This window comes from Carassius auratus, chromosome 7, assembly GCF_003368295.1.
Source record: "Carassius auratus strain Wakin chromosome 7, ASM336829v1, whole genome shotgun sequence".
In the NCBI taxonomy this organism is placed as follows: domain Eukaryota; kingdom Metazoa; phylum Chordata; class Actinopteri; order Cypriniformes; family Cyprinidae; genus Carassius; species Carassius auratus.
Genome location: NC_039249.1, coordinates 15,398,067 through 15,422,379, shown reverse-complemented (window position 1 = coordinate 15,422,379; position 24,313 = coordinate 15,398,067). Strand labels below are relative to the sequence as shown.

At 37.9% G+C, this 24,313-nt stretch overlaps 1 protein-coding gene across 9 annotated transcripts in view; it reads right to left on the bottom strand.

Annotated features, from left to right (window-relative positions):
• The window catches only part of chd9 (chromodomain helicase DNA binding protein 9), a 63,956-nt gene that overhangs the window by 14,969 nt on the left and 24,674 nt on the right, over positions 1 to 24,313 (bottom strand). For 8 of the 9 annotated variants that reach the window (XM_026267585.1, XM_026267583.1, XM_026267579.1 and 5 more), the window contains 21 exons: positions 20,819 to 21,225; positions 12,512 to 12,620; positions 10,992 to 11,138; positions 10,712 to 10,780; positions 10,281 to 10,336; positions 9,977 to 10,094; positions 9,707 to 9,793; positions 9,441 to 9,578; positions 8,624 to 8,745; positions 7,769 to 8,012; positions 6,029 to 6,205; positions 5,790 to 5,933; positions 5,445 to 5,700; positions 5,142 to 5,352; positions 3,575 to 3,770; positions 3,307 to 3,480; positions 2,953 to 3,138; positions 2,409 to 2,519; positions 1,748 to 1,944; positions 466 to 665; positions 185 to 344 (listed from right to left, as the gene is read on the bottom strand). In XM_026267585.1, the coding sequence (XP_026123370.1) occupies positions 185 to 344; positions 466 to 665; positions 1,748 to 1,944; positions 2,409 to 2,519; positions 2,953 to 3,138; positions 3,307 to 3,480; positions 3,575 to 3,770; positions 5,142 to 5,352; positions 5,445 to 5,700; positions 5,790 to 5,933; positions 6,029 to 6,205; positions 7,769 to 8,012; positions 8,624 to 8,745; positions 9,441 to 9,578; positions 9,707 to 9,793; positions 9,977 to 10,094; positions 10,281 to 10,336; positions 10,712 to 10,780; positions 10,992 to 11,138; positions 12,512 to 12,620; positions 20,819 to 21,225 (3,509 nt within the window). The remainder of the gene's footprint in view (positions 1 to 184; positions 345 to 465; positions 666 to 1,747; positions 1,945 to 2,408; positions 2,520 to 2,952; positions 3,139 to 3,306; positions 3,481 to 3,574; positions 3,771 to 5,141; positions 5,353 to 5,444; positions 5,701 to 5,789; positions 5,934 to 6,028; positions 6,206 to 7,768; positions 8,013 to 8,623; positions 8,746 to 9,440; positions 9,579 to 9,706; positions 9,794 to 9,976; positions 10,095 to 10,280; positions 10,337 to 10,711; positions 10,781 to 10,991; positions 11,139 to 12,511; positions 12,621 to 20,818; positions 21,226 to 24,313) is intronic. The other variant, XM_026267584.1, reaches the window with a different exon arrangement.

The following is a 24,313-nucleotide window of genomic DNA, read 5'->3' as shown; positions in this document are numbered from 1 at the left end:
TTAAAATAGAAAACTTTAGTTACTTTAAATTGTAGTAAACTTTTACAATATTACCGTTTTTAATGCATTTATGATCAAGTAAATGCAACACTGGTTGACTTAACAGGCCTCAGTTCTTTTTTTTTTTTTTTTTTTTTTTTACATCAAACAGTAGCGTATATTGTGCTTGTGATGCAATACTCACTTGTTGCAATGGTGTTTCAGGTGTTTCTTGTACCCATCATCAGACAACATGTGTTCTGGGTTGTGTTTTCGTATCCACTCTGCCTTCTGGATATCAAATGAGCTAGATTGAGTCTTCATCTTTTTTCCTTTTCTGCCTCGTGGCACTGGAGCTGACAAACCTGCACAAGTCACATAAAAAATAAATAAAAAAACATCTAAAAAATGTCACATGCTTTTTAAACAGAAATGAATCCTGACAAGATCAAAAGGCCAAAGTTAACTAAAATGTAGTCCTCATACCCAAATGGTTCTGAAGTTCCTTGGTCCTGCCGTCCTCTGTGGGAGCGATCAGATCCCACATGAAGCTCTTGATTTTATCATCTCCACGGTAATGAACGAGGCAGTATGCCAGGAGTGCTCTGCATATACACTCCACGTCACGCTCGGTCAGCTGACGCTTAAAGCGCCCATGAGCCAGGATGTCCTTCCAGCGGCCCCACCTACGACCACAGAAACAAATTCAGTGGTCCATCATTTCATCATCAGTGTCAAGAACTCGGACTGAGAAGACTCTCACTTATATTTGCATATTTGGGGCCAGTTTTACTAACAGCCTGCGTGAGCGCAAACCGTCTTTTTGCATTAAAAGAGTACTGTCTGGTTTACTAAAGACCAGCAGAGAACAATTAGCGCTGAAAAGGCATGGACACAGTTATTTTTGCACCTGACCTTATGGAATATGCATTTCTAGGAGTTTCCCTTTGAGACGCAAAATTTTATGGGAGGAGAGTATTCCAATGAATCAAGCAACGCATTTTACTCGTCGAATTACTGGTATTTACGCCTTTATTTAAAGCCCTCCAAAAATGTGTCTTAAACTATTATGCTCTTGAATTGGCTGCAATTTGTTTCTAGCAGGAGGTGCCACAGAGACGAGAGAGCACGTGGTAGAAGGGAGAGGATTTTTTTTCCCCACATATTTTTTTCCACAATAATAGTTTGTCAAACCATATTATTTTTTATTTGCCTTTTTGATGTGCCGTGGATCTTTATTTGTTTATTTGCAACTACTATTAGTGGCTAATTTACGCTGCACTTGGTATATTGCATTGGTCGATATGTAAATGACATGTTGCGCATATGTTCTTTAATTTGCGCATTGTTAGTAAATCACCGGCAGAAAATTCCCCTCCCATCAGCGCTGTTTTGAAATTGCGCTCTTGCACTAATTTGCCCTGTTTAGTTAAACTGGCCCTTGGTATAACGTTTATATAGTGTATTATATGTATATATACACAACACAATTAACTTTTAGACACATTCAGTTGAACAAAAGCGATAGAAAAGTCATTTAAAATGTTACTATTTCAAATGAATGCTGTTCTTTTAAACATTTCATTTAGCCAAGAAAAAAATAAAAATAATAATAAATACATTCCACAAAAATATTAGGCTGCACAAGCGTTTGGTCAAGAAACATCTTTCAAAAATAAACATCTTACTAACTCCAAACTTTTAAATAGTAGTGTATATGCTAGCATATAACAAAACCTATATTGGTAGAGCACTAGCCATCACTCACCCGTACACCAACAGATTTTTCTCCACTCGGAAGCACTCTGTGCGGCCATAGCTGTTGAGGCGGTCATGCGGCCGCCGGAGTTTGGGTTTGTCATCTCCACTACTCTCCCCTTCAGAGAGCTCGGCCAGCTCGTCCTTAGTAGCACTGAATGGCCGGGTCTGTTTCCTGACACGAGGGGTGTCGATCACCAGACTGTTCTGTAGAAAAACCACATCAAATAACAACAGTTAAAACAGAACCACTGACCCACCTTTACTGAGAGCAGTGCTATGCATTTAAATAAGGCCAACCGCATTCACTAAAACTGATGTTTGTTTTCAATCGCTCTTAACTTTCAAGTGCAGCTCTTACAACTAAAATACAGAAGAAGCCCACAGAAAACACTGATTGAGTTATTTCAGAGAGTACATTACAGTAAATACAATCATGTTCGCAAGCATCCTGTCATCTCTTACAGCAATGTCTCTCTCCTCGAAATCTCATTTATGGGGGTTTTCCCATCAGCCAGTGACAGACAAAGGAGATCATAACTGATTTTAATTTTTTTACACAGATTTCTAGGCAGTTCTCAGTCATCCTGGCACAGGAGAGTCAGTCAGGAGGATGTGGGCTTCTCTGCTACACTGTTAAACTTTGATGGCAGAGTTTGTGAATTACTTACTCTGCCATTGACTGTATCCATGTCAATCTCTGCTTTCTTAGCCCACTTGTCCCAGAAGTTGGGGTCATCCAGAGAGATGTCTGTTCTGTTCCCTGAAGCAACAAAACTGGCCTGTGAACACCGCAAAAAATAAAAATAAATAATGAGAACAACGTTAAATAATGTCTCTAAAATAACCCTTGCATGTCAAATATGGAAGGCACAAATACACAAAGTAAACACTTTTAAAAATATATTTCCACAACTGTAAAATTATAGTACTTATATTGCTTAATTCCTTAATTTTCAAACATCATTCCAAAACTACAACTACAAACTGCAAGGAGCCCTTAAAGCTTCTTTTTGTTATTCCATTTTATTTAGATATATTACTATTGCACTATAAAATATAGTATTTAATTATAATAATAATGTCTTAGAAAAACTGTAGAATTATAATGCTAATATCTTTGTTTCTTCATTTTCAAGCATTTTCAGGTGGATATTTTGACAGAAACCACAGGGAACAGATACAATAAATACAAGATGAAAGAGAGAAGCTGACCTTGGCGAAGGTGGAGCCCCGACCCTCAGATTCAATAGTGATGGTCTTGGTTCTGCGTTGCAGGATTTGGTCAATGTCTTCTTCACAAAATTTAGCCCCCTCATCTTCCTCATCCATGATGGCACCATAAGCTCCACGCCGCAGAAGATCTTCAATCTCCTTCTTAGAGAGCTGCTGCTGCATCTGCTAAACAAGACCGAGAGAGAGGGACAGTGAATGAAACCAGACAAAATACATTACACCAGTACAAAGAAATATCCATCAACACCACACAAATCTCCATGTAGAAAACAACAATGTACTGAGAGCTGGAGAAAAAGAACCCTGTTTAATAGGTAACACTCGATGACTTACCCCTCCTCCTCCTAGACTGTTGTCTCGCCCGCTCATGCTCTGAAGCACAGCTTTATCCAGTCCCAGCTTTAGACTGGCTCTATCGAACATCTCTCGCTCATATGAGTTACGTGTGATTAGTCGATATACTTTTACTGCTTTATTCTGACCAATCCTGTGGCAGCGAGCCTGAGCCTGTGGATAAAACAAGAAGAAAAAAGGAAAATAAGCCAATTGGAACTTCTACAATTTGACTATGACGTTTATGTGTGTGTGTGTGTGTGTGTACCTGCAGGTCGTTCTGAGGGTTCCAGTCAGAGTCAAAGATGATACAGGTGTCAGCAGCTGTGAGGTTAATACCGAGCCCACCTGCTCGAGTACACAGCAGGAAGACGAATCGATCCGAGTCTGGTTTACTGAAACGGTCTATCGCTGCTTGACGGAGGTTCCCACGTACACGGCCGTCTATCCGCTCATAGAGGTATCTGAAAAAGGTCAGTTTGACTTAGAAACTACAGATCGATGTACTTTATCGAGCACTTCCACACAGTCAGTGAACAGACATCACACATACACTACTACTCACCAGTTTGTGGTCAGTTTTTAATGTTTTAAAAAAAATCTCTTATGGTCAACGAGGTTGCATTTATTTGATCAAAAATAGAATTAAAAAAAATGCTATATATATATATATATTTTTTTTTATTTTTTTTTATTTGAAACATAAATCTTTTGTAACATAACCATAAATATCTCTACTGCCATTATGGATCAATTTAATGCATCCTTGCTGAAGTATTAATTTCTTTCTTTCTAGAAAAAAATAAATAAATAAAAATCGTATTGACTTCTGAATGGAAGTACTGTATATGCATATAATCTACCATCAAAACAGTTTCACCTATACAACTTTACATTACAATACATTGTTTTAATATCATTCATTCAGCTAACTAAATGAGAATATTCTGGGTTACATTCAAGTCAATTTTATTTGTGCAGCGCTTTTTACGATAGAAATCGTTGCAAAGCAACTTTACAGAAAATTAAGTTTCTACAGTATTTAGTAGTAGCTTATCAGTTGTGACTGTCAGTTTATGAACATATGGCAAAAATGTACGGAAAAATCAAAGACGGTTACGTGTAAAGCAAATAAAGCTGAATCAGCATCTGTGGCATAATGTCGATTACCCAAGGGCAATGCTGCATTAGTACATCCCTAGCTCACTCCTAAAACTCTTTCTATCATCGTTTCACTCATTTTTTCTGTTTCGTTTTTCACTCATGTCTTTTATCTCTTCCTCTCTTTTTTTAGTCACATATTTTTCCATGTTACTTCCTGCTTTCTCTGACCCACTTAGGGCAGAGCTGTGCCTCTGGGACTGTGTGCCTGATGTGAGTTCCCTGGAGTGTCTGTGTCCTGCAGCACCCTAACTGCATCAGCCAACATACACACCACTTACTTAACAAACACTACACTGTACACACTGCTAGACGAGAGAAAAATGAATGAGACTTCTTTTTTTTTTCTTAGGAAAGAAACTACTCCTAGCCACTGCATAAAACGATCATGTGATATCGGTGATGCAATGGGGATCAACAGCAGAGCTCTGTATAAAGGGTCAGAGAGATAAGGAACATGCGAACACAAAATGTGGCATTGAACTTCTGCCAAAAAAGCAGATTAGATTGCTTGTTAAAACGGCATATATACACTGTAATGTATCTTAAACAAATATAGTAGAGCGGGACATCACAGTTTGCAGTTAAACCCCATGAACTCAGCAGGAACATGGCGAGAGCTGTATTACAGCAATGAAATGCACCTTTAGGATGTTGCTGTTCTCGATTCTCACCTTCTCTGGATGAGGTAGTCTTCCAGGATGTCCAGGCAGCGCACCATCTGAGAAAAGATGAGCACTTTGTGTCCACCGGCCTTCATCTTGGGAAGCAGCTTGTCAATGAGAACGAGTTTACCTGCAGACTGAATCATAGCCTGCAGGTGGAAATCTACGGCTGCGGGGCTATACACCTCCTTGAAGTCCTCTAAGATCTTCTCTTCAGCCCCTAGAAGAGAAGAGAAAGCGACAGACTTCTTAGGACCTTGTCTGATGTGGGCTCGTTGGTTTCGGCAGCAGCTGGGGTTTGAATGGTTGTACCTTTGATGAGGTAGGGATGGTTGCAGCATTTCCGCAGTTCCATCATGGTGTTGAGCAGGTTTGGGACGTTGGCTTGGCCAGCTCCCTTAGCCAGGAATGAGAAGTTCTTCTCCAGGATGGCGCGGTAGTACTTCTTCTGGATGTTGGTGAGCTCCACTTCAATGATGGTCTCCTCTTTAGGAGCCAACTTCTTCTCCACGTCTTCCTTTAGACGACGCAGCATCATCGGTTTCAGGATGGCCTGGAGTTTCTGGACCTACACGCACAAAAATATTCATATGAAGAAGAGTTAATATATTCAGAACATATATGAATTTAAACAGTTCGTATATCCAAATACAGCACCTGCTCCTCAGTCTTGAGGTCTCCGAATTCCTGCATGAAGGTGCTTTCAGAAGGAAAGCGGTTCGGCTCCAGGAAGTGCAGCAGACTAAAGAGTTCCTCTACTGTGTTTTGTAGTGGAGTGCCCGTCAACAAAACCTTATGTTCCTAAGATGTCAACAGATATCAAGTTAAAAACATAGGAAAAGAAAAGACAACTGTGATAAGTTTTTAATAGAACTATAACAATGTCTTATTTATACCAGACTCATAAGTTTGAAGCCCTCCAGTAGCTTGCAGTTCTTATTTTTAAGCCGATGGGCTTCATCAATGATGACACAGCGCCAGTCTATTGCGTTAAGTTCTGGACAGCCTCCCAATATCATCTCAAATGTTGTAATGACCGCCTGAAACCGGTAAGCACCTCTTATCACACGACCCTGTAAGAGAGAAAGAGAGATAATAAGTGCCAAGTGCAAACATTTTACAGTTTTTGTGTGTTCCCTGCAGTTTTGCATGGTACACCATTATACAGTCTTTAGGTTTAAGTGCTTTGACAAAAATATATATAACAGCATGGGGATTTTTATTTCATCATAACATTATATAAAATTATATGGGTATTTTTGCAGGAAATTCAACAAAAATGCATTTCACACATTTTATACATTAAAAAAATTCTAAATTATATTAATTATGCCTATTTTTTTGATAATACAATGAATTAAAAACCATACACTGACTATAAAAATAACCTTTCAATAAACGAAAGGTAATTTTTTGCTCCTCTTTTTTTCAGAACATGTAGGATTGCAAATCACTTGGTAAAACTGATTTTATAAAATGGAATGATGCAAACTAAAAAAAAAAAAATACTATGCATTACAACTTAAATTAAAACTAAATGTTATTATTATTTTTTGAATATCAGTATCAGTTATGAAAATGCCAATATAAAGAAAGCTGACACAACAATTGAATTCTATATTAATGCAACATGTTGCAATGCTGTTTTTCTCCATCTATTATTTCTTCATCATATTACTCAATCTTCACTGGTAGTTATGCAAATATATCCACTGTGGCATTAGCGGGTACTGTGGCAGAGGGGATATCAGATTTCATACCAGTTGACACATTGTCTACGAGCACCAACCTCCCGCTCTCTCTCGTGAGGCCAATAAGGAAGTGACTAAAACTGCAATTCATCGACTGGCCGCTTGAGGCTGGCTGCAGAAGAGAGTCAGTCCCATAGACTCCCCATATTAAAATGCCCAACTTTACAGCAGAAAAAAACATGTTTACAGCCTGGTGCAAAAAATGACTTTGGTCTAAATAGCTAATTTTGCCCTTTATGACAACTGTGAGGGGGGTGAAATTTTTTATAACTCATCCGTTTAAATTATATTAAGACTTAAAGTTCTGCATAATTAAGGGCATGGCCACTGCTGTCAACGCTGTCGCGCTGGGGGGCGTGGCTTCAGCAACTAGCCCCCGCCATTTTTGATTGTCCGGGAGAGTCGCACGATGACGCGCTGCCAAGATGAAGACCGCCTGCTCTGCTCACTTTAGGCTTCAAAAACACACGTCAGGAGTCTACAGGTGACGTCACGGACACTACGTCCATGTTTTTATACAGTCTATGATTGTCTACCATTACAAGGTACTGCATATGCTGAAAAACCACCCAGCCATAACAGTGATGTTAGATTTCTTGCATTTCACGCATCGCTTTATGGACTTTCTCAGAGATACCCTCTGCCAACTTTACAATCACATTTAGCTTTGAAAAGGAAATAACCATAATTGAGTTGTGGCTTGCTTTTTTCCTTCTAACTTTCTCCTTTACAAAACATGATACTAAAAGGTAACCAATTCAACAGCCTTGAATTACAGTTAAGAGGTCTAGATCAATGCGAGGCTGACCTTCCTCTGCTGTGTGTGTGTGTGTGTGTGTGTGTGTGTGTGTGTGTGTGTGTGTGTGTGTGTGTGTGAAATCTCACCTGAGCGTCTCTGAAGTACATCTCATACTGCTGGAGCATCTGTCGGCTGACCACACTGCCATGGTACACGATGACATTGAGTTTCGTCCAGGTTCTGAATTCTCTCTCCCAGTTAGCGATGGTAGAGAGAGGGGCGATGATGAGGAAAGGCCCCTTGATCCCTGTGCGACAGATCTCATCCAGAAACGTGATGGACTGGATGGTCTTTCCCAGACCCATCTCATCCGCCAGAATACAGTTACGCCTGCAAATTGAGATGGAGGGACATCAGAGTTTGTTATTTTGATAATCGCACACACAAGACTAAATCGAAATGGAAATAAAATAGCAAAAATCACAAAGTTAGTCCTTCTTGACACAATGCCTGTTGAAATGTAGTGCTACTGCACACACAGCCACACACAATATATGAGCGCCAGCATAACCAGAGCAAGGACAAATCACAGAAATGCCTGCAAATTGAGCTAATATTTTATAGTAACACTTAAACGACGTTCAAATTAGGTTTGTAAGTTGCTTTTGTACAAAAGCATCAGCCAGATTGAGCCGCTGGAATTTAAAGTTATTTCATTCATTCATTCATTATCTCATTGATGCTCTCAATGCTGCCTGAAGTCTGAATAGAAAATGAGATTTCCACAACACTCAACACACACACGGCTCTCTCTCTCTCGTCTATCTGCCATTCAACTATCTATCTATACATAAAAAAGCAAGCAAAAGAACAAGGACGCAAAGTATGTAAGAAAAGCCATGCGGACATTAGCTCACAGATTCCACTCAGTAGTTTTACAGACATATATGAGGAAGGATAAAGAGGAAGGAGCCCTGTGTCAGGGCTGAATGTTCACTGACCTGTTATACCAGTTGAAGAGAAGCCAGTTGACCCCCTCTAGCTGGTAATCCCTGAGACAGTTTCCATTACAATACTCTCGGGATTGCTCCCGCTTCTTCCAGTGACTCGCCGGTGGACGCTCCTAAGAGAGAGCACACCAAATTCAGAAAATGGTATTAAAGTAGAAAAAACTTGCAAACTGCAATATGGTTAGCCACTGTTTGCTTTGTTAAATCAATTTGCCATGCATATTTAAATACTTTGTAGCGCAAACATCTTTTTTTCTATATATATTATAGACACTTTCTATAAGGGAAGTTTGTGTACAATTTCTAGTGATTATAACGACAGAAGTGAGTATTATATATCAAGTTATGTGCACATGTTAAAGAGCAGTTTCAGGTCCCTGAAGCTCAGAGGCAATTACATTGAGAAAGAGGAATGTATGGTGAATACATCATTTAAATAATCTTATCCTATGCTCTCCAAGGCTATATTTATTTGATCAAAAGTACAGTAATATTGCTATTTTTCCCAGTCCTTCAGTATTCTTATATTCTGATCTGCTGTTTATGTTGTTTCATTCTTTGTTTTTATCAATGTTGAAAACAATCGTGTTGCTTAATATTTGTGAGGAAACCGTAATGATTTTTTTAGTATGATTAATATATTTGATGAAAAGGAAAAAGAACAGCATTTATTTAGAATATAAATGCTAATGGATACTAGTTAGATGAAATTATTAATTAAAAAGAACATGTTTGAATGGTAGTAAACTAAAGTAAACCAAACTAAAATAAACTGGTATAAGAGGGAGCATGAGGGAGATGGTCTCACCACTCTGTTGGTGTGTGGTTTCGCTGCCTGCAGCTTTTTGAACTCTTCAATCTTTGTCTGGTCTACATCTTCATTCAGCTCCCATGTGCTGTCCTCATATGGCAATGAGCACCATTTCACCAGGTAATACACCACCGGCTACACGTGCACACAAAAAGAAGGTTTTAAGACTTGCACAAAATAACAAACAAAGAGAGAGCATCCCTTCATGAACTACACAGACTGCTAACCGCACACACAAACACACAATTCAGAGCAATGGCTACCTCTCCGGAGTCCTTGTCCTCACAGTACGAGACCTCAAGAACTCGGTCCACTTCTACATAGTCGGGATTGAACGGTTCCTCCTCCATCTTAAACACACACATACACATAACTAATAATTGAAAATGAATCTCCCAAGTGATTATTATGAATAAATAAAATCACACATTTCACCTGAAAAGCGTCCTACGTCCTACTATTTTCTTTCTTTCTTTTTTCTTTTTTTTTTTTGTGAAAAGACTCAAGTTACAAACAAACATGGGCACTCTTACATCAGCAAAGAAGTGTGCTCTCTGCGCCTGTTTGATCTTGAAGCGCTTGATTTTCTGCTGGATCCTCTTGTCTTTCTCTAAATGCTGCTCTGTCGCCCACTCACAGTGAAGATACGAGCTACAACACACACACACACACACACACACATACATTTACATAATTACTGAATGCTCCTTACACACGCTAAATTGCTCTCTGAGCTGCTCCTGGTTATTAGCAATATGAAAAACAGAATTTTTTACAGCTTGAAATCGAAGAAAGAAAACTGTTAAAGCTGATAAAACCCTTGCCTAATTGACTTACTAGTTTTTGTACTTGACAAAATACTCTTCAGTTTCTACCATCACCCCAGGAGAAACCTGTTGAATTAAAAAAATAATAATAAAAAAAAAATTCAAAAGTAGTATGATTAAATAATACATTTTTCCCAATAAAAGCAACATTTTTACACATTTACACAAATAACTCGTTTGGGATAGAAGCATTTGCTAAATTAAAAAAACAGATTAGCACACATATTAAAGTTTAATACAGATGAAAACTATGAGCATTTTGCTAGAAATGTCACATTTGTTTCAAGATTCAAATTCCAGCGTATTTCAGAACGACTATGCACTAAAATGTCTGCTGTTTTTCTCCTACTTGACAAAATGTGATCACAAAACTTCAGACAGGGCTATAATTTCCAGAATACAACTGAATGAGATCTAAAGATAAAACACAGAGATTCTTACCTCGTTTTTCACCACACGAGATGCCATGATTTTATCTACCACAGCAGCATCTTCCTCAGTCGGGTTCTCCTATAAACCAACATAAACCAGATCAGAGACTCTTCCTACCACAACATATACTTAAATGCACACACAACTTCTCTCTCTCTCACACACACATAAAAGGATTCTAAACATAGCACATTATAATCCAGATCAGAGAGCTGCTCGAGCATGCTGGGACACATCATAAGAAACAATTATGTGTGCTGCTAACTGCAGTGAGATTTAATGTACGCACCACAAACAGTTGCACCGAAGGCTGTTTTTGAGCGCTGGAGTTGGTCTTCTTGGCTTTTACGATGACCTTCATCTCTTCATCGGAAAATCGAGCCTCGCCATCATCCTCATACTTCTTCCTCTTGACCTTCCGGTTCGAACGACGCTTCTGTAGATGCACAAACAAAAGTGAGCATATGTTTGAACTTTTTGTCAAGTCTCTAATGCTCATTTAAGCCCATTTATTTGATAAAACAGATGCAGGTTTATTGTAAAGTATTATTATAATTTTAAATAAATGTTTTCTATTTTAAGTTTTTATTTGTATTTTTTTATTTTTTAATGTAATTTATTCCTATTATGGCAAAGCTGATTAATCTATTTTCAGTGTCTCATGATTCTCCGGAAATCATTCTAATGATTGTTAGGTGCTCAAGAAACATATCCTATCATTATCAATCTTGAGAACAGTTGTGCTGCTTAATACTTTTGTTAAAACCATTATAAATTATTTCTTTGAAGAATAGAAAGTTCAAAAGAACATCATTAATTTGTCTTTATGTCTGATTATTAATGCATTAATGCTGAATAAATTGAAGTTGTTGTTTTTTTTTCAAGTCATTCCCCTCTTTTGAATAGTGTGTATAATATATATGCATTCAGGAATGTATATATAAATGCATACATTTTACACAAATGACAGCATTTCCAAATAAATAAAGAAATTATCAACTGAATTTTAAATAATTAGCAAAAACCATATTACAGTTGTCATCAATTTACTCCAGGGGGCTTCTTGAGCCATGTAAATGTCACTTTAGATGACCAAGAGAGGAGGAGAACCCCTGCACATGCACAATTTTATTATTCACTCAGCAAATCAGAGGTGCCTATCAGGGGGCCTTTAATAAATTAGTACAGCACAGAGAGAGAGAGAGAGAGAGAGAGAGAGAGAGAGAGAGAGAAGAGAAAGAGAGAGAGAGAGAGAGAGAGAGAGAGAGAGAGAGAGGGTGTCTGTCCTCCCAAATATAACATGACCTAAATGTGTAGGAGTTAAAGTAAATGGAGAGGATGAGAATATCTCAGGATGACCAAATAAAGACCCACCCGCCCTGCCACAAGACCCCAGTGTTTCCTAAAAAAAGCTCCGACAGCCCAACTGAGTCATCAAAAGAACAGCGCTTTAACTAACACAGGGGTATTTAAAGAGGATAATTATATCTGGAAGGGTAGAGCGGGGTATATCATGGATGGGGGAATGAGAGGTTAGTCATTTCAGAAGAAAGAGATGGAATTCATTTGAGGGAACAGCAGTCATCTCAGTCTCTTTAGCTCTTGGACTAAACATACTGAACACATGCTGCAGGAAGCACTATGGCATTATGCAGTTTAAAGAATAGCCAGCAACAAAGTGCATACAATTTGTGCCACCTGCTCCAGAAATGATTACTTTCAAATGCTTTTCTTGCTTGATGATTATATAAAACAGCACGAAAGGTTCATGCAGACATATCAAGAATAGATAAAAAACCCAAAGCTCACCGAATCATCATCTTTAGAGGATCGTCGAGTTGGTCTGTCATCATCAGAAAGCTCTTCAGAGGAATCGGTCTTCTTTCGCTTCTTCTTTCCAAGCTTTATAATGATTTTCCTGTCAAAGAGAAGAACAAACAGAGAGACTTATTTTAACACCGGTACCCACTGGATTTCAATCCGAAGAAACCAGTATTATTCAAAACATTTTATGGAAACACACCAAATGACCATTTTGTTGATTGGATAAATCCTGGCAAAAGAACCGATTTACTAATGATTTACTAACATTTAATGGCACAATATGTAAATTGTTTGCCACTAGAGGGCACATATTCGATACAAACAAAGAGGTTTGATGACACCGTGGCTGAGTGTGGAATCATGGGAGTTGTCCTCTTCATCAATCCAATGGGACCCAGGAAAAAATCATGTTCATGGATGAGCAAATGATTTATTAACGTAGTAGAATGAATCACGCTGAGGCTGAAACACGCCGAAGTGAAACGAGGCCGCTGAACCAGCATGACACACGGCTCAAAAGCAGCGGAGCTTTTATATTGCCACAGTCGACCGCTTCGGCTCCGTCCGGTCATGTGTATGTGGGGGGGGGGGGGGGGGGCAGTGCTGTTATAGGCTAGATAGGTTTAAAAGTTCTGTTAAAGTTATTTTGGTGATTAAGTAAATCACTAAAACTGAAAAATAAAATCTATGTAGAAAACTAAAAAAAAAAATATATATATATATATATATATATATATATATATACACTTTCAAATGCTTTTCTTGCTTGATGATTATATAAAACCTGAAAATATAAAAATAAAAGCTCAATTAAATTAAATTAAATAATAAATAATCTTAGTATATAAATAAAACCAAACACTGGTTTCTCTTAACTCCATTGTAAATGTCATGTAATAAAACCAAATCTTCAGCACACATGAAAATATCCAGTGCAAACAATAAACAGTCAAACGATTTCACAAAATTCCATCTTTCACGCTGGACACTTAAAACAGTCAGACGTTTGCCATCTCCTCAGTGGCAGACACACATAAAGAGGAAATGATCGTCAGGACATCAGCTGTGTGCATCACTCGCTCTTTCACTCTCGCTCTGTGGATGATGTTACACTTCACTAGTCTCCGGGACAACGTGACTTCCTGGTTGCCTAGCGACCTGATCAGAGTGGAGCTGGTGGCGTGGGTGGAAGCAGTGATGTTGTATCCTGTGAGTGACACACCAGCTCCACTCAGCAGCTGTGAAATGAGACTGAGAGCTGGTCTTTACTGTGCGGGGTGTGTGTACGGACAGAGCTGGACTGAGCTAACCTGTGAAAGCATGTGAGCTAAGCCTGTTTAACACACTAAACATCTTTCTTTTGCTCTCCTCTTTCAAGGGACCCAACAACACAAACACACACACAAGCACACACACAGGGTCCACAATCAACCACAAACTTTGTCATTTTATAAAATAAGTATAAGTATGATAACATAAAAAAAATATAAAGACAGACAGACAGGTAGATTTTCTATAAGACAATGCACTTATCTAGTTGTTTTTTGAAAAGTGAAAGCTAACATTTTGTCACACCAGGGGCGTCGCATCATTTCAGTGTACAATACAATCATTTTATGTATGTAGCCTATGTATTATCATAATTTTTATTTTATGTTTTTTACAAGGAATTCTCTTTTTTTGATTACTTTTAATTAGCTGTAAGAGATCTTATTCACTGCTGGACAATAATCACTCATTCGCAATCGATATTTTTTTCCTAATGGTAATTTTATGATTGTTTTATATACTAGGATACATTTAATTAGCAATTCTTTTAATTTTCTGCACAGAGTAAGGTAGAAAATATACTGCTACTAGAAAATATAGTTTCTGTACTATAATAAGTGATATGTCAATTAGCACGGCATCATTCATAGATTTTATTTATTGTGGTTATTTATTTATTTTTTAACGTTTCATCACTTCATTCCACTTTTATTCAGTTTAGCTGCAGATAAAGCCTGGCACGTCTAAAAGAGCGAGATCGGTTCTCTTTCAGTGTGAACTTCTTTATCTCATTTTCACAAAATAAAATGCTATAGTAGGCTAGTTATTTAACTTTTCCTCTCCATCAGCGAATGATGATTCTGAAAGAAAACGCTCCAGATGTCTGTTTGCTAAAGCAACACACGCAACACACATGCTAAACATTGTGCTATTATTTCAAGGTCATCAGTAATGCTGTGGTTATTTTAACAGTTTCCTTTGCACATTCGGTTGATCCGCATTGTTTAGACACATTTATCATTCAATGGAACTGTGCGTATGATTTAGACACTTACGTTTTATCCCCCGTCCATGCAATAAATACACAGCTTTCGACTGCTCCGGTAACACCGTCGGTGAGATGCAGAGTGAAAGTCTCGGGTGGTAAACAGTGGAGCACGTGTAGGACAGATTAGAGGCACGATTCACGAACACTGTTCAAGGTCTCCATTAATTTGTGCGTGTAGTAATTTAATGTGTATATATTTTGAAAGCATTGAATCGCTATATAAATCGCGATTTATTCGATTCTTAGTGTTTTGAAACGATCATTGTCCGAGGTTGGCGATTCACGATTCAAAAATCATGTTTCAAGATTGATGCATATGAATCGTCAGGGTTTGTTATCAATGCATCGAGAAAACGAGTGAATCGTTACGCTCCTAACCAAAACCAACAATCACAAATCCCACCTGGTCAATGTTTAGGAATTGATCGTGAATTTAAATAATGTTGTTTAAAAGGTTTTATAACGGCTCAAAGTCAACTCACCAACAAACAAAAACCATCAAAACATACAAAATAGCAAAAAATAAATATACATTTATATATTATGTATAATATATTACATATATCATCTTATTGACTGTAGTTGCCACTGTATGTTTGACAACTGGAGACTGTGTGTGTGTGTGTTTGTTTCTCTTACTTTATCATGCATCAGTATTTAAAGGCTGTATGAATCAGAGGCAAACACATTTAAATGCATGCACACATGCTCAATGGATGAGTGTGGAAAGTCTTTGGAGGCAGACGCAGAAGGCTGCATTAATATTTCAGGGCTGTAACCTAGGCTACATATACGCACATACTCAGTCTTTTCCATAAAAGCTCCTACAAACACATGGTTGTACATACACACACACAAAATTAGTTTAAAATCAGCCCTGCGATGAGAAACCCACCATTTATTTTATGTTCAATATAATGTCTAAATAAACATCCAGTATCCATCACACGCTCTGCACCTCACAACACAACACTTTTCATATACATAACATAATCTCAATCCGTCTTGCATGCTCTGCTTCACTTTTGCCCAGCACTGCATCTCTGACCGCACTAAGGAAAATAAGTTTGTACTTTTAACAACCTGATTCTTCTGTACTTAATGAATGGTCACACAAATACATAAAAAATATCAATAGCAGGAAAGGGGAAAGTCTGATACATGGCTGTATCAACACAGCCATAACGTGCCTGGCAGACTGTACTGTTATAAATATGAGTGTGTGTGACTGGCTGCAGTCTCTATCTCAATCTCTGAGATCACATGGTCTGCTTTAATGGCAGCTGTTGGCTGTAGTGTGCAGTTTGGTGCAAAGCGGGTCAGTAGGTTTTTGGCTTTGCTCTCCACTGCAGACTCAAAGACACCATCCCTGCTATTTATGAAAGCAAGATCTAAAGGCCCACCTCTGCCTCCATGTCTCTACAGTGATTTGAAAATCAATATCCAGCCCCCAGTTACAACAAATCTTTTCAGATAAGAAAACCTATGAGGAAAACCCATAGTAGTAACAGGTATGGTTATTCTCTAGGGATGCACCAATACTGACACTGGTATCAGAATCGGGCACCATGTTGCGCTCCTATACTCGTTCTCGTAAAAATTCCCCATACATGTAAGTATATGTAACAATATATATAGTTGCACAAGCTTGTCGAGTGAATATCTCACAGACATCACTGGAAAGTTTGTAGTTCGGACGGATGTGTCAAAAGCAAGCAAGCAAAAGAGTGCACAAGTTACTAAAATTATTTGACAGTAAGGAGAGAGAGAGAGAGAGAGAGAGAGAGAGAGAGAGAGAGCGAGAGTGAGCACACACTTCTGTTGCATGACCTTGATTGCTGTGTTCGCTCCATTAGCGCATGCATTTGGTTTAAAACCAAATCGAAAATAAATATAAAACATACAAAAAAAATATAGGGGCATTCACCATAAACAACATTTATTTTAAATGTCAAGCATAAATGATTAAAGCAAAAGTGAAACTAGACTGTGTGAAATGCACTAGGCTATAAGTGTCTCTCTCATTCTGCACCAATGCAAATGTGTACGCGCTGCGCATGTTTAGCTCACTTTAGGAGTTATGGTTTTTTATTTATACACGAGGGTCCGAGTACAGTGTGCGTGACACAAATGACATCACCAAATTAGTATTTGCGCACTTGTATAACAAGTAGTTTCCTGCATTATTTTAGAAAAAAATGTTTTATGATTACAGTATTGAGCTGATGCAATGAAGCGATTAAAATGAATAGTGAAAGTAATAAATGCTTAAACAATACATTTTAACAGGTATAATTAAGTGTGGAAATAACTGTTTGCTAAATAAAACCAACTAGCATGATGATTCTTCTTCATCTCCTCATTTTGAATAAATAAATAAAAAATAAGACAAATGAGGTGAAAATAAAGGTACTGGTATCACCAAAAATGAAAGTATTGGTATCGTTCTAGTTCTGAAGAAAAAGTGGTATCGGTACATCCCTGTTATTCTCAATAAGGAATTTCCTGACTTGGGGGGGGGGGGGGGGGGGGGGGTTTGTTGCAACTGTCCACTGATTATCAAGAAGGGATTCTTTCATAGACTTCTTTAGTGGATCACATACACACTTTTTTATATATTTGCTACCTTAACTATAACCTCAAACTTTCCACATTACACGTGACTTGAGTGACATTTGAGACTTGTGAGGCAGCAGTTAAGCAAATAGCTCACTGCAGATTAGCCAATTTCCAATGGCCATGTCCCAAATTACACACTTGATGTGGACTTGTGATCTTGTGGCTTGTTCAAGAAGTCCAAGAGACAGTAGGGTGTCCCATTGTCATTTTAGGGATTCATAAGGTTTTTTTTTTTTTTTTTTTTTGGTGGCAGCCCTATTCTCAGTGCCGCCTTTTGTGACATCTGAATTGAAGGATCTCAGCATCAGTCTACTACACCACGATACATGCAACATAATGTTTCATCTTCACCAGAGAGAGCAGGCAGGAGCTATGTGGTGGATAAAAAGAAAAAAATATGGCACAGAAAATATTCAAGGGAGAATTTGATTTTGATCCCCTGATAATTGGAAAACATCTTTTTCCTTAATCCAAGTTTGCAGAAACAAATTGTTTTTATTTAATATTTTTTCTTGATAAGGTTTTGCCATCATTAAAGCTGGATGCCGTCACACTGAACCTTTATTTAAAGATATTTAGAATAATTTTCTATAATAAAATGTAAAAACAAAAAGAAGAAGAAAAGGACAGAACGCTTTCATGTACAATGTCATATCTTGCAAAAGTAGGCCTACTTATTTTTAATTAAAAAGCAATTTTCAGTCTTACAGCACAGAAGCACTGAGCATATAAATAATTCTGCAAGCTATGACCTTGCGGTTACACTTTAGTATAGGGACCAGTACGCACTATTACCTAGTTGCTTATTAGCATGGCTATTATTAACATATTGGCTGTTTATTAGTACGTATAAAGCACATATTCTGCATGACCGTATTCTACCTCCCTAATCAATACCTAAACTTAACAACTACCTTACTAACTATAAATAAGCAGCAAATTAGCAGTTTATTGAGCAAAAATTCTTATATTTTAAGAAGCCCCTAATCCAGCATTTGGGATAAGGTTTATACGTCTTCCTGATAGTCAAATAACAACTGATCATCAACAACAACACTAACAAAACTTGTTATTCGCAACATGATTTCATTCATGGTCTTTGCGTTTGGTCATGAAACCACTAGCTATAACAAAACACTCAACCGTTAATAAATACCAGCCTCTTATAGCAGAGCGGCGACAGCGTACAGTACATTAGAGGGTCAGCAGAGTAATGCAACACTAACACAGCAAAACGCCCTCAATAAAAGCTTGCCAAACCAGACAGGTAACTTTGAGTACTTTACAGGGGGAAGGAGACCACTTAGCCTATTACCACATCAATATGCAAACATGTCCTTCTCATTCTGGACTATCTGCAGGCCAACATTTGAAAGCCATCAACGTCTGCTTCCTTGTCAGATGTGGTAAATTTTGCAATCCATACAACATGAGACGGTGTTAAACAAGAAAAGAAATCACCCAGTGAGGAATTGAGTCTGAACATACACATGTCCTGTTTGTCTTGCCTTTACTGCTGAAGTATTTGGGTCAGTCAGACTGCTAATCCATTAAGCACCACGAACAAGTTACTGAAGAAATTCAACACACTGCTTTTACAAGCACAGAGGGAATGTTAAACATTTTCATGCTAGCTTCGTAATCTCACCAACGGACCATAAGAGAGCACACAGCCTTACTAAGAAAAAAAGCAGCATCTAGACGGAATCGTAGAGCTTGAGATAATATTTAGTGGCATAAAGTTTGCAGAGGCCTACACATGACCTAGAAATCTCATATCACAATCTCCCATTCAGTCCTCCATTAATGCAGATCAGATGACGTCATGATGTCATACAGCTCTGCACGTTTGATTCAAACTTCTGATCTATTCACCTTCACCAGAATAGCCTCTCCATGTGAGCACTGCTGTTAGACGTCATATGAAGGCACATAAAGCACATGAAGTAATCATTAACCACAACAAAAATGGGAGAACACCAGATTACTGTTTAGTGTACGTTTGTTCCTTTGCCATGTTTGTGGGTTACAAAAAAGGCTGATCATTTTCCCTTTCAAACTTAATTTTCAAACTAAGGTCCAGGGACCCCCAGAAGGTCTCAGGGGGTATTTTAATTCTCAGAGAAAAAAAAAAAATGTTTTTGATCAGTATTTATTATTGAAATCATTTTGAATATTACTTTTCAGATAAGAAAAAAAAAAGAAAAAAAAAAAAAAGAAAAACGTATTAACACTTATTTTTCGAAAACCTTGTATAGAAAGGTAGTTCTTTGCATTATATTGAGGTGATTTGGCGTAAAAAAAATTGGATCATCAAAAATATGACTGTAAAATTGTCCCCATATTACTCTTCAGTACTCAAATCTCCAATGTTCCTGGAGAGAACTGCTAGGGCAGAGTTTTTCACAACAGCAAACCGTTTGGGGTTATTAAAAGTGGTCCTTGGTTCAAAATGTTTGCTAAAATGTTCTGTAACTTGTTAAAAAGTGAACACTTCCTGCATACTCTGAGCACATTTCTAGATCCAAAGACTTCCTAACAGTGGACGACAGAATCATCCGGATGTGAATGATTGAAAATGTATCTGTAAATATAAAAAAAAAAAAAAAAAACGCTGACACCTTAATACTTCCTGAATGGAGTTACTGTTTTACAGAGCATTTTGCTGTGCTTGCCATATTTGCAGTGCTACAGTTTCTTATAAAAAACTAAAACAAAAAAAAAGTTATTTTTTTACTTGTCAGAGACGATTGTTGGCAAAAGTTGCACTTAAGAAAACCTGACAGGAAACGCTTGATATGCACATAAACTCTCAACATTTGCATACAAGTTCATGTGCTAGCCTAAGGTGAATTTGCTATTCTTTTACATAAGTCACAATGTGCATTAATGTGAATTAAGGAAAAAGAATTGGCTGAGATCAAATTTTTGCACGGAAATATATGCTCTATCATTTAAGGCTCCTTATAGTGAAAAGTTGATGCATTTCTGCTATACTTGAATGTTCACATTCACTCTTAAAAATGTGAAACTTCATTTCTAATGATGGCCTTTACTCTTGACTATTATCACAATATTGTCTCTTCTAGCTTATTGTTTCTTTAAATGCTTTTAGCTTGAAGTAGCAGCTTACCATAGCAGTCAATGATCCTCACGATCTATGAGAACCCATCATCAGATTTAAACTTAATAGACAAACACATGTTAAGTCTAGCTGCATGGCTGCATGATTAGCTGCATGGCTAACAATATGCAGGTGAAGTCACAGAGATGCTCTTGGATAAACAGATGTCATCACGGATCAGGACAGAAACAGCTGTACAACACTTTTCCTAAGAATGCTACAGCGGTCTTACCCAATTTGAGCCTTTTGTTTGGACTTGGATGACGTCACAATCCGGGCCTTCTTGGAACTCTTATCCTTGCCTCTGGACTTGGAAGAACGGGCCCTGTGACTGCGGTGTTGCGACGAAGAAGACGGGAAGCTTTCTGGACTCATGACGCGTGGAATATTTTTCTCTCCCCTCTCTCGTGCTTTGGCGATGGCCTCTGAGATGATTAGATTGGCCTTCTGTTGTTTATCGTCCGAAAGGGACGCCTCCATCTGCTGTTGCTGCTGCTGCTGCTGCTGCTGTCGCTTCTGTGCCCGCTTCTCTGACACGGATATGTACGAGGATGATGAAGAGGAAGAAGAGGAGCTGCTCTTCACTGGTGGGCTGAGTACCCGCGGTTGGCTGCTGGGACCATTAGTGTTCTTAGGAGGCTGTGAGAAAAGGGAAAAAGATAGATATTACCACCCAAACAAGATATCAATGTTCTCCATAGGACCGGCTTCATCTACAGTTGTTGTGTAGCCAGGACTGTACAGGAAGCCAATAGACAGGCATCTATTTCAGGATTTGGTAATTCCATATGCTGAACCCATGATGAACAATACACTATTTAAGATACCATGACGCCATGTAGACTAGTCTGATGGTCAATGTAAGAGCGCTATTGGACAAAAAAAATAACGATGAGCTTCAATTCAACAGCAATTACTCCTCTAGTCATGACCTAGAAAACTTGGACTCAAGTGGATGTAAATACTTTAATAGGCTTCTTTTTAAGGGGGACAAAGTCAGTACAGTGAAACAGTTACCCTGCACATATTAGTAAAAAGGATCTGTAAGCTAACTTCATGCACTAGAACCTCACTCTAACACACAGACCTCCAAAGAGATGCCAACAACCTAGAATGTGCAAAATCATTCACAGGCGGGGTATGAAGTTAACAGACTCTCCCAGCCAAATGCTGGTAGTTTCATACACAGTGGCGACTAATTTTGCTCATCTATGGTGGTTCGCTTATAATGTGCATTGCAAAAGCAAAGTTTTTGTCCAAATATTTAAGAAAATGTGCCTACTATTTGTTGTTATCATTAGAGTCCAATCTAAACTGGGCTAAAAGAGTTAGTTCACCCAAAAATGAAAATTAGCCTTTTTTACTCACCCTCAAGGAATCCTAGGTGTATATGACTTTCACCTTTTAGATGAATCCAATCGGAGTTAGATTAAAAATTGTCCTGGCTATTCCAAGCATTACTATTGCAGTGGGTGGGTGTTTCTCTTTAACAGTCCAAAACACGTTAAATAAAGCACACACATCCATAATAAAACAGGCCCCACATAGCTCTGGGGCGTGAATAAAGGCCACCTGTAGTGATTGCATGTGTTTTTGTAAGAAAAACCTTCCATATTTCAAACGTAATAATCACTTTTCTCTCATTTTTACTGACTGTCGTATGCAGAAGCTGTTCTGGCGGATGACATATGTACAGTATGTGCTGCACGCACGCCTCTGAGATATGCCTTGTTTACAGGCGCAAAAGAAGCAAAGTTTCCTTACTTTAGTAAGGGAAAACCAGTCTCCTCTTGGCTTATATCAAAATCCTCTGACATTTTTCTTTACAAATCCTCGATTTGTACTTCTAATTCGTGACCGCCATTTTGTTTCGTTTTCCCTCTGCGTTCGTCACTAATCATGCAATGCCGACATCTTCTGCATCTTCCAGAACTGCTTCTGCATATGACAAATTGCGAAAAGAAAATAAGTGTTTATTGTGTTTGAAATATAGATATTTTTCTTACAAAAAATATTGGCAGTTTTTTGCTACAGGAAGCCTTTATTCACGCTCCGGAGCCGTGTGAGGCAAATTTTATTATGGATGCATACACTTTATTTAACGTTTTTTGGACTGTTGAACAGAAACACCCACCCACTGCAATGATAGAGCTTGGAACAGCCAGGACAATTTTTTATATAATTCAGATCATATTCATCTGAAAGAAGAAAATCATATACACCTATGGCTCGAGTAAATAACAGGCAATTTTTGTTAAATTTTTTTTGGGGGGGGGGGGGTGAACTAACACTTTAAAAAAAGACAACGGTGTAAAGGGAAATTTAACATGTTAAATTCATAATGTAATGCAAGTATAGACTGATACATGCAGATTGTTATTTTTTTTCTGTTTTGTGATGCACATTCAAGTGAAATTAATTATCATATTTTTTTTTTTTTTTTTTTAAACAGGTGCGAGGACTTGGGAGTTATTCATTTGTTTTGATAATTAAATACAGGAATGTGAGCTTGCAATTGATTTTAAGAAAAGGGACTCCATTTAGGTGGATTAAATGTTCAGAGGAGTCCATCATGCATCAACAGGGACAACCCTACACTGCGAAGTAAATCACTCGCTTACGCAACAAAATTTTACTCTGGGCGACTAAATGATGTCTATCGTTACATATATATTTTCACTTGCTGGACACTGACTGAGTTTTTTTCTGTTAATCTCAATGGATGCCACTGCTTTGCTGAGAGCGCTGTGTTTCTAACACATAAAGAGAGCGAGAGTCTTGCATAGCACGCTGAATCGACATGATACATGTAAACTATATTCTTTGTTGTACCTCCCTGTCAAAATAACGGAGTTCATTTGGAATTATTCAGCTTTTAAAAACAAGCAGAAGATAGGTGGAGCTTATGAGCAAATGGCAATCTCGTGGGCTGAAGCTCATCTATCACCATCCCTGTTTTGATTTCAACAAATCAGTTTGAGGCAATGCTGACAACGTGTTTAATATCCATGATCCTAGCAGCTCATCAATTCTAGTGCATTGTATATTGTTAGTACTGTAGCAGAATTGGCAGTGGTTTTATCTTTTAATAATAATTACTATTATGTATTACTAATATTTTTTTTTTTTTTTTTAAGAAACCCTGAATGGCCAACTATATCTTAAGCATCACCCCCAGTCATATATACTTTTCACCGGAAGATCAAGTTATTAAAAGAACAATTTCTGCATGGATGAATGGTTAATATAATAAGATCACTACGTTCATTCAAAAAATTGATTTTCATTTCATGCTGATTTTAATTACAGCTGAACAAAAGAGACCAGAGATTCTGTTCGTGCAAAAATAAATGCTTTTTGGCTCCATTTAAATCGGTCTTTGTGCATTTTTTTCCCTCCAAATCACAGTCAATTATACAATTTATTTGAAATGGGGAAAAAATTTGAGTGGCAGGTTAAATTAGGAATTTTGCCAACCATTTTGCCCGGTGGGCAAAAAATGTATTACGTATTTTGTTGACAAGCAAAGAACATTTCTAACTAGCTAGCTTACTGATTGTCTTAAACATTTTACTCCCATGATTCTTTTTTGCAGTTACAGTAAGTAGTCTAGGGCTGATACCGAGACAGATGTGATTTCTCATGACACCTATTTCAATGAAGACTGTCAGGTTGTAGAGATAATTTTGCTTACATCAACTCCGCTCAAGTGTTATGGGCCATTCTT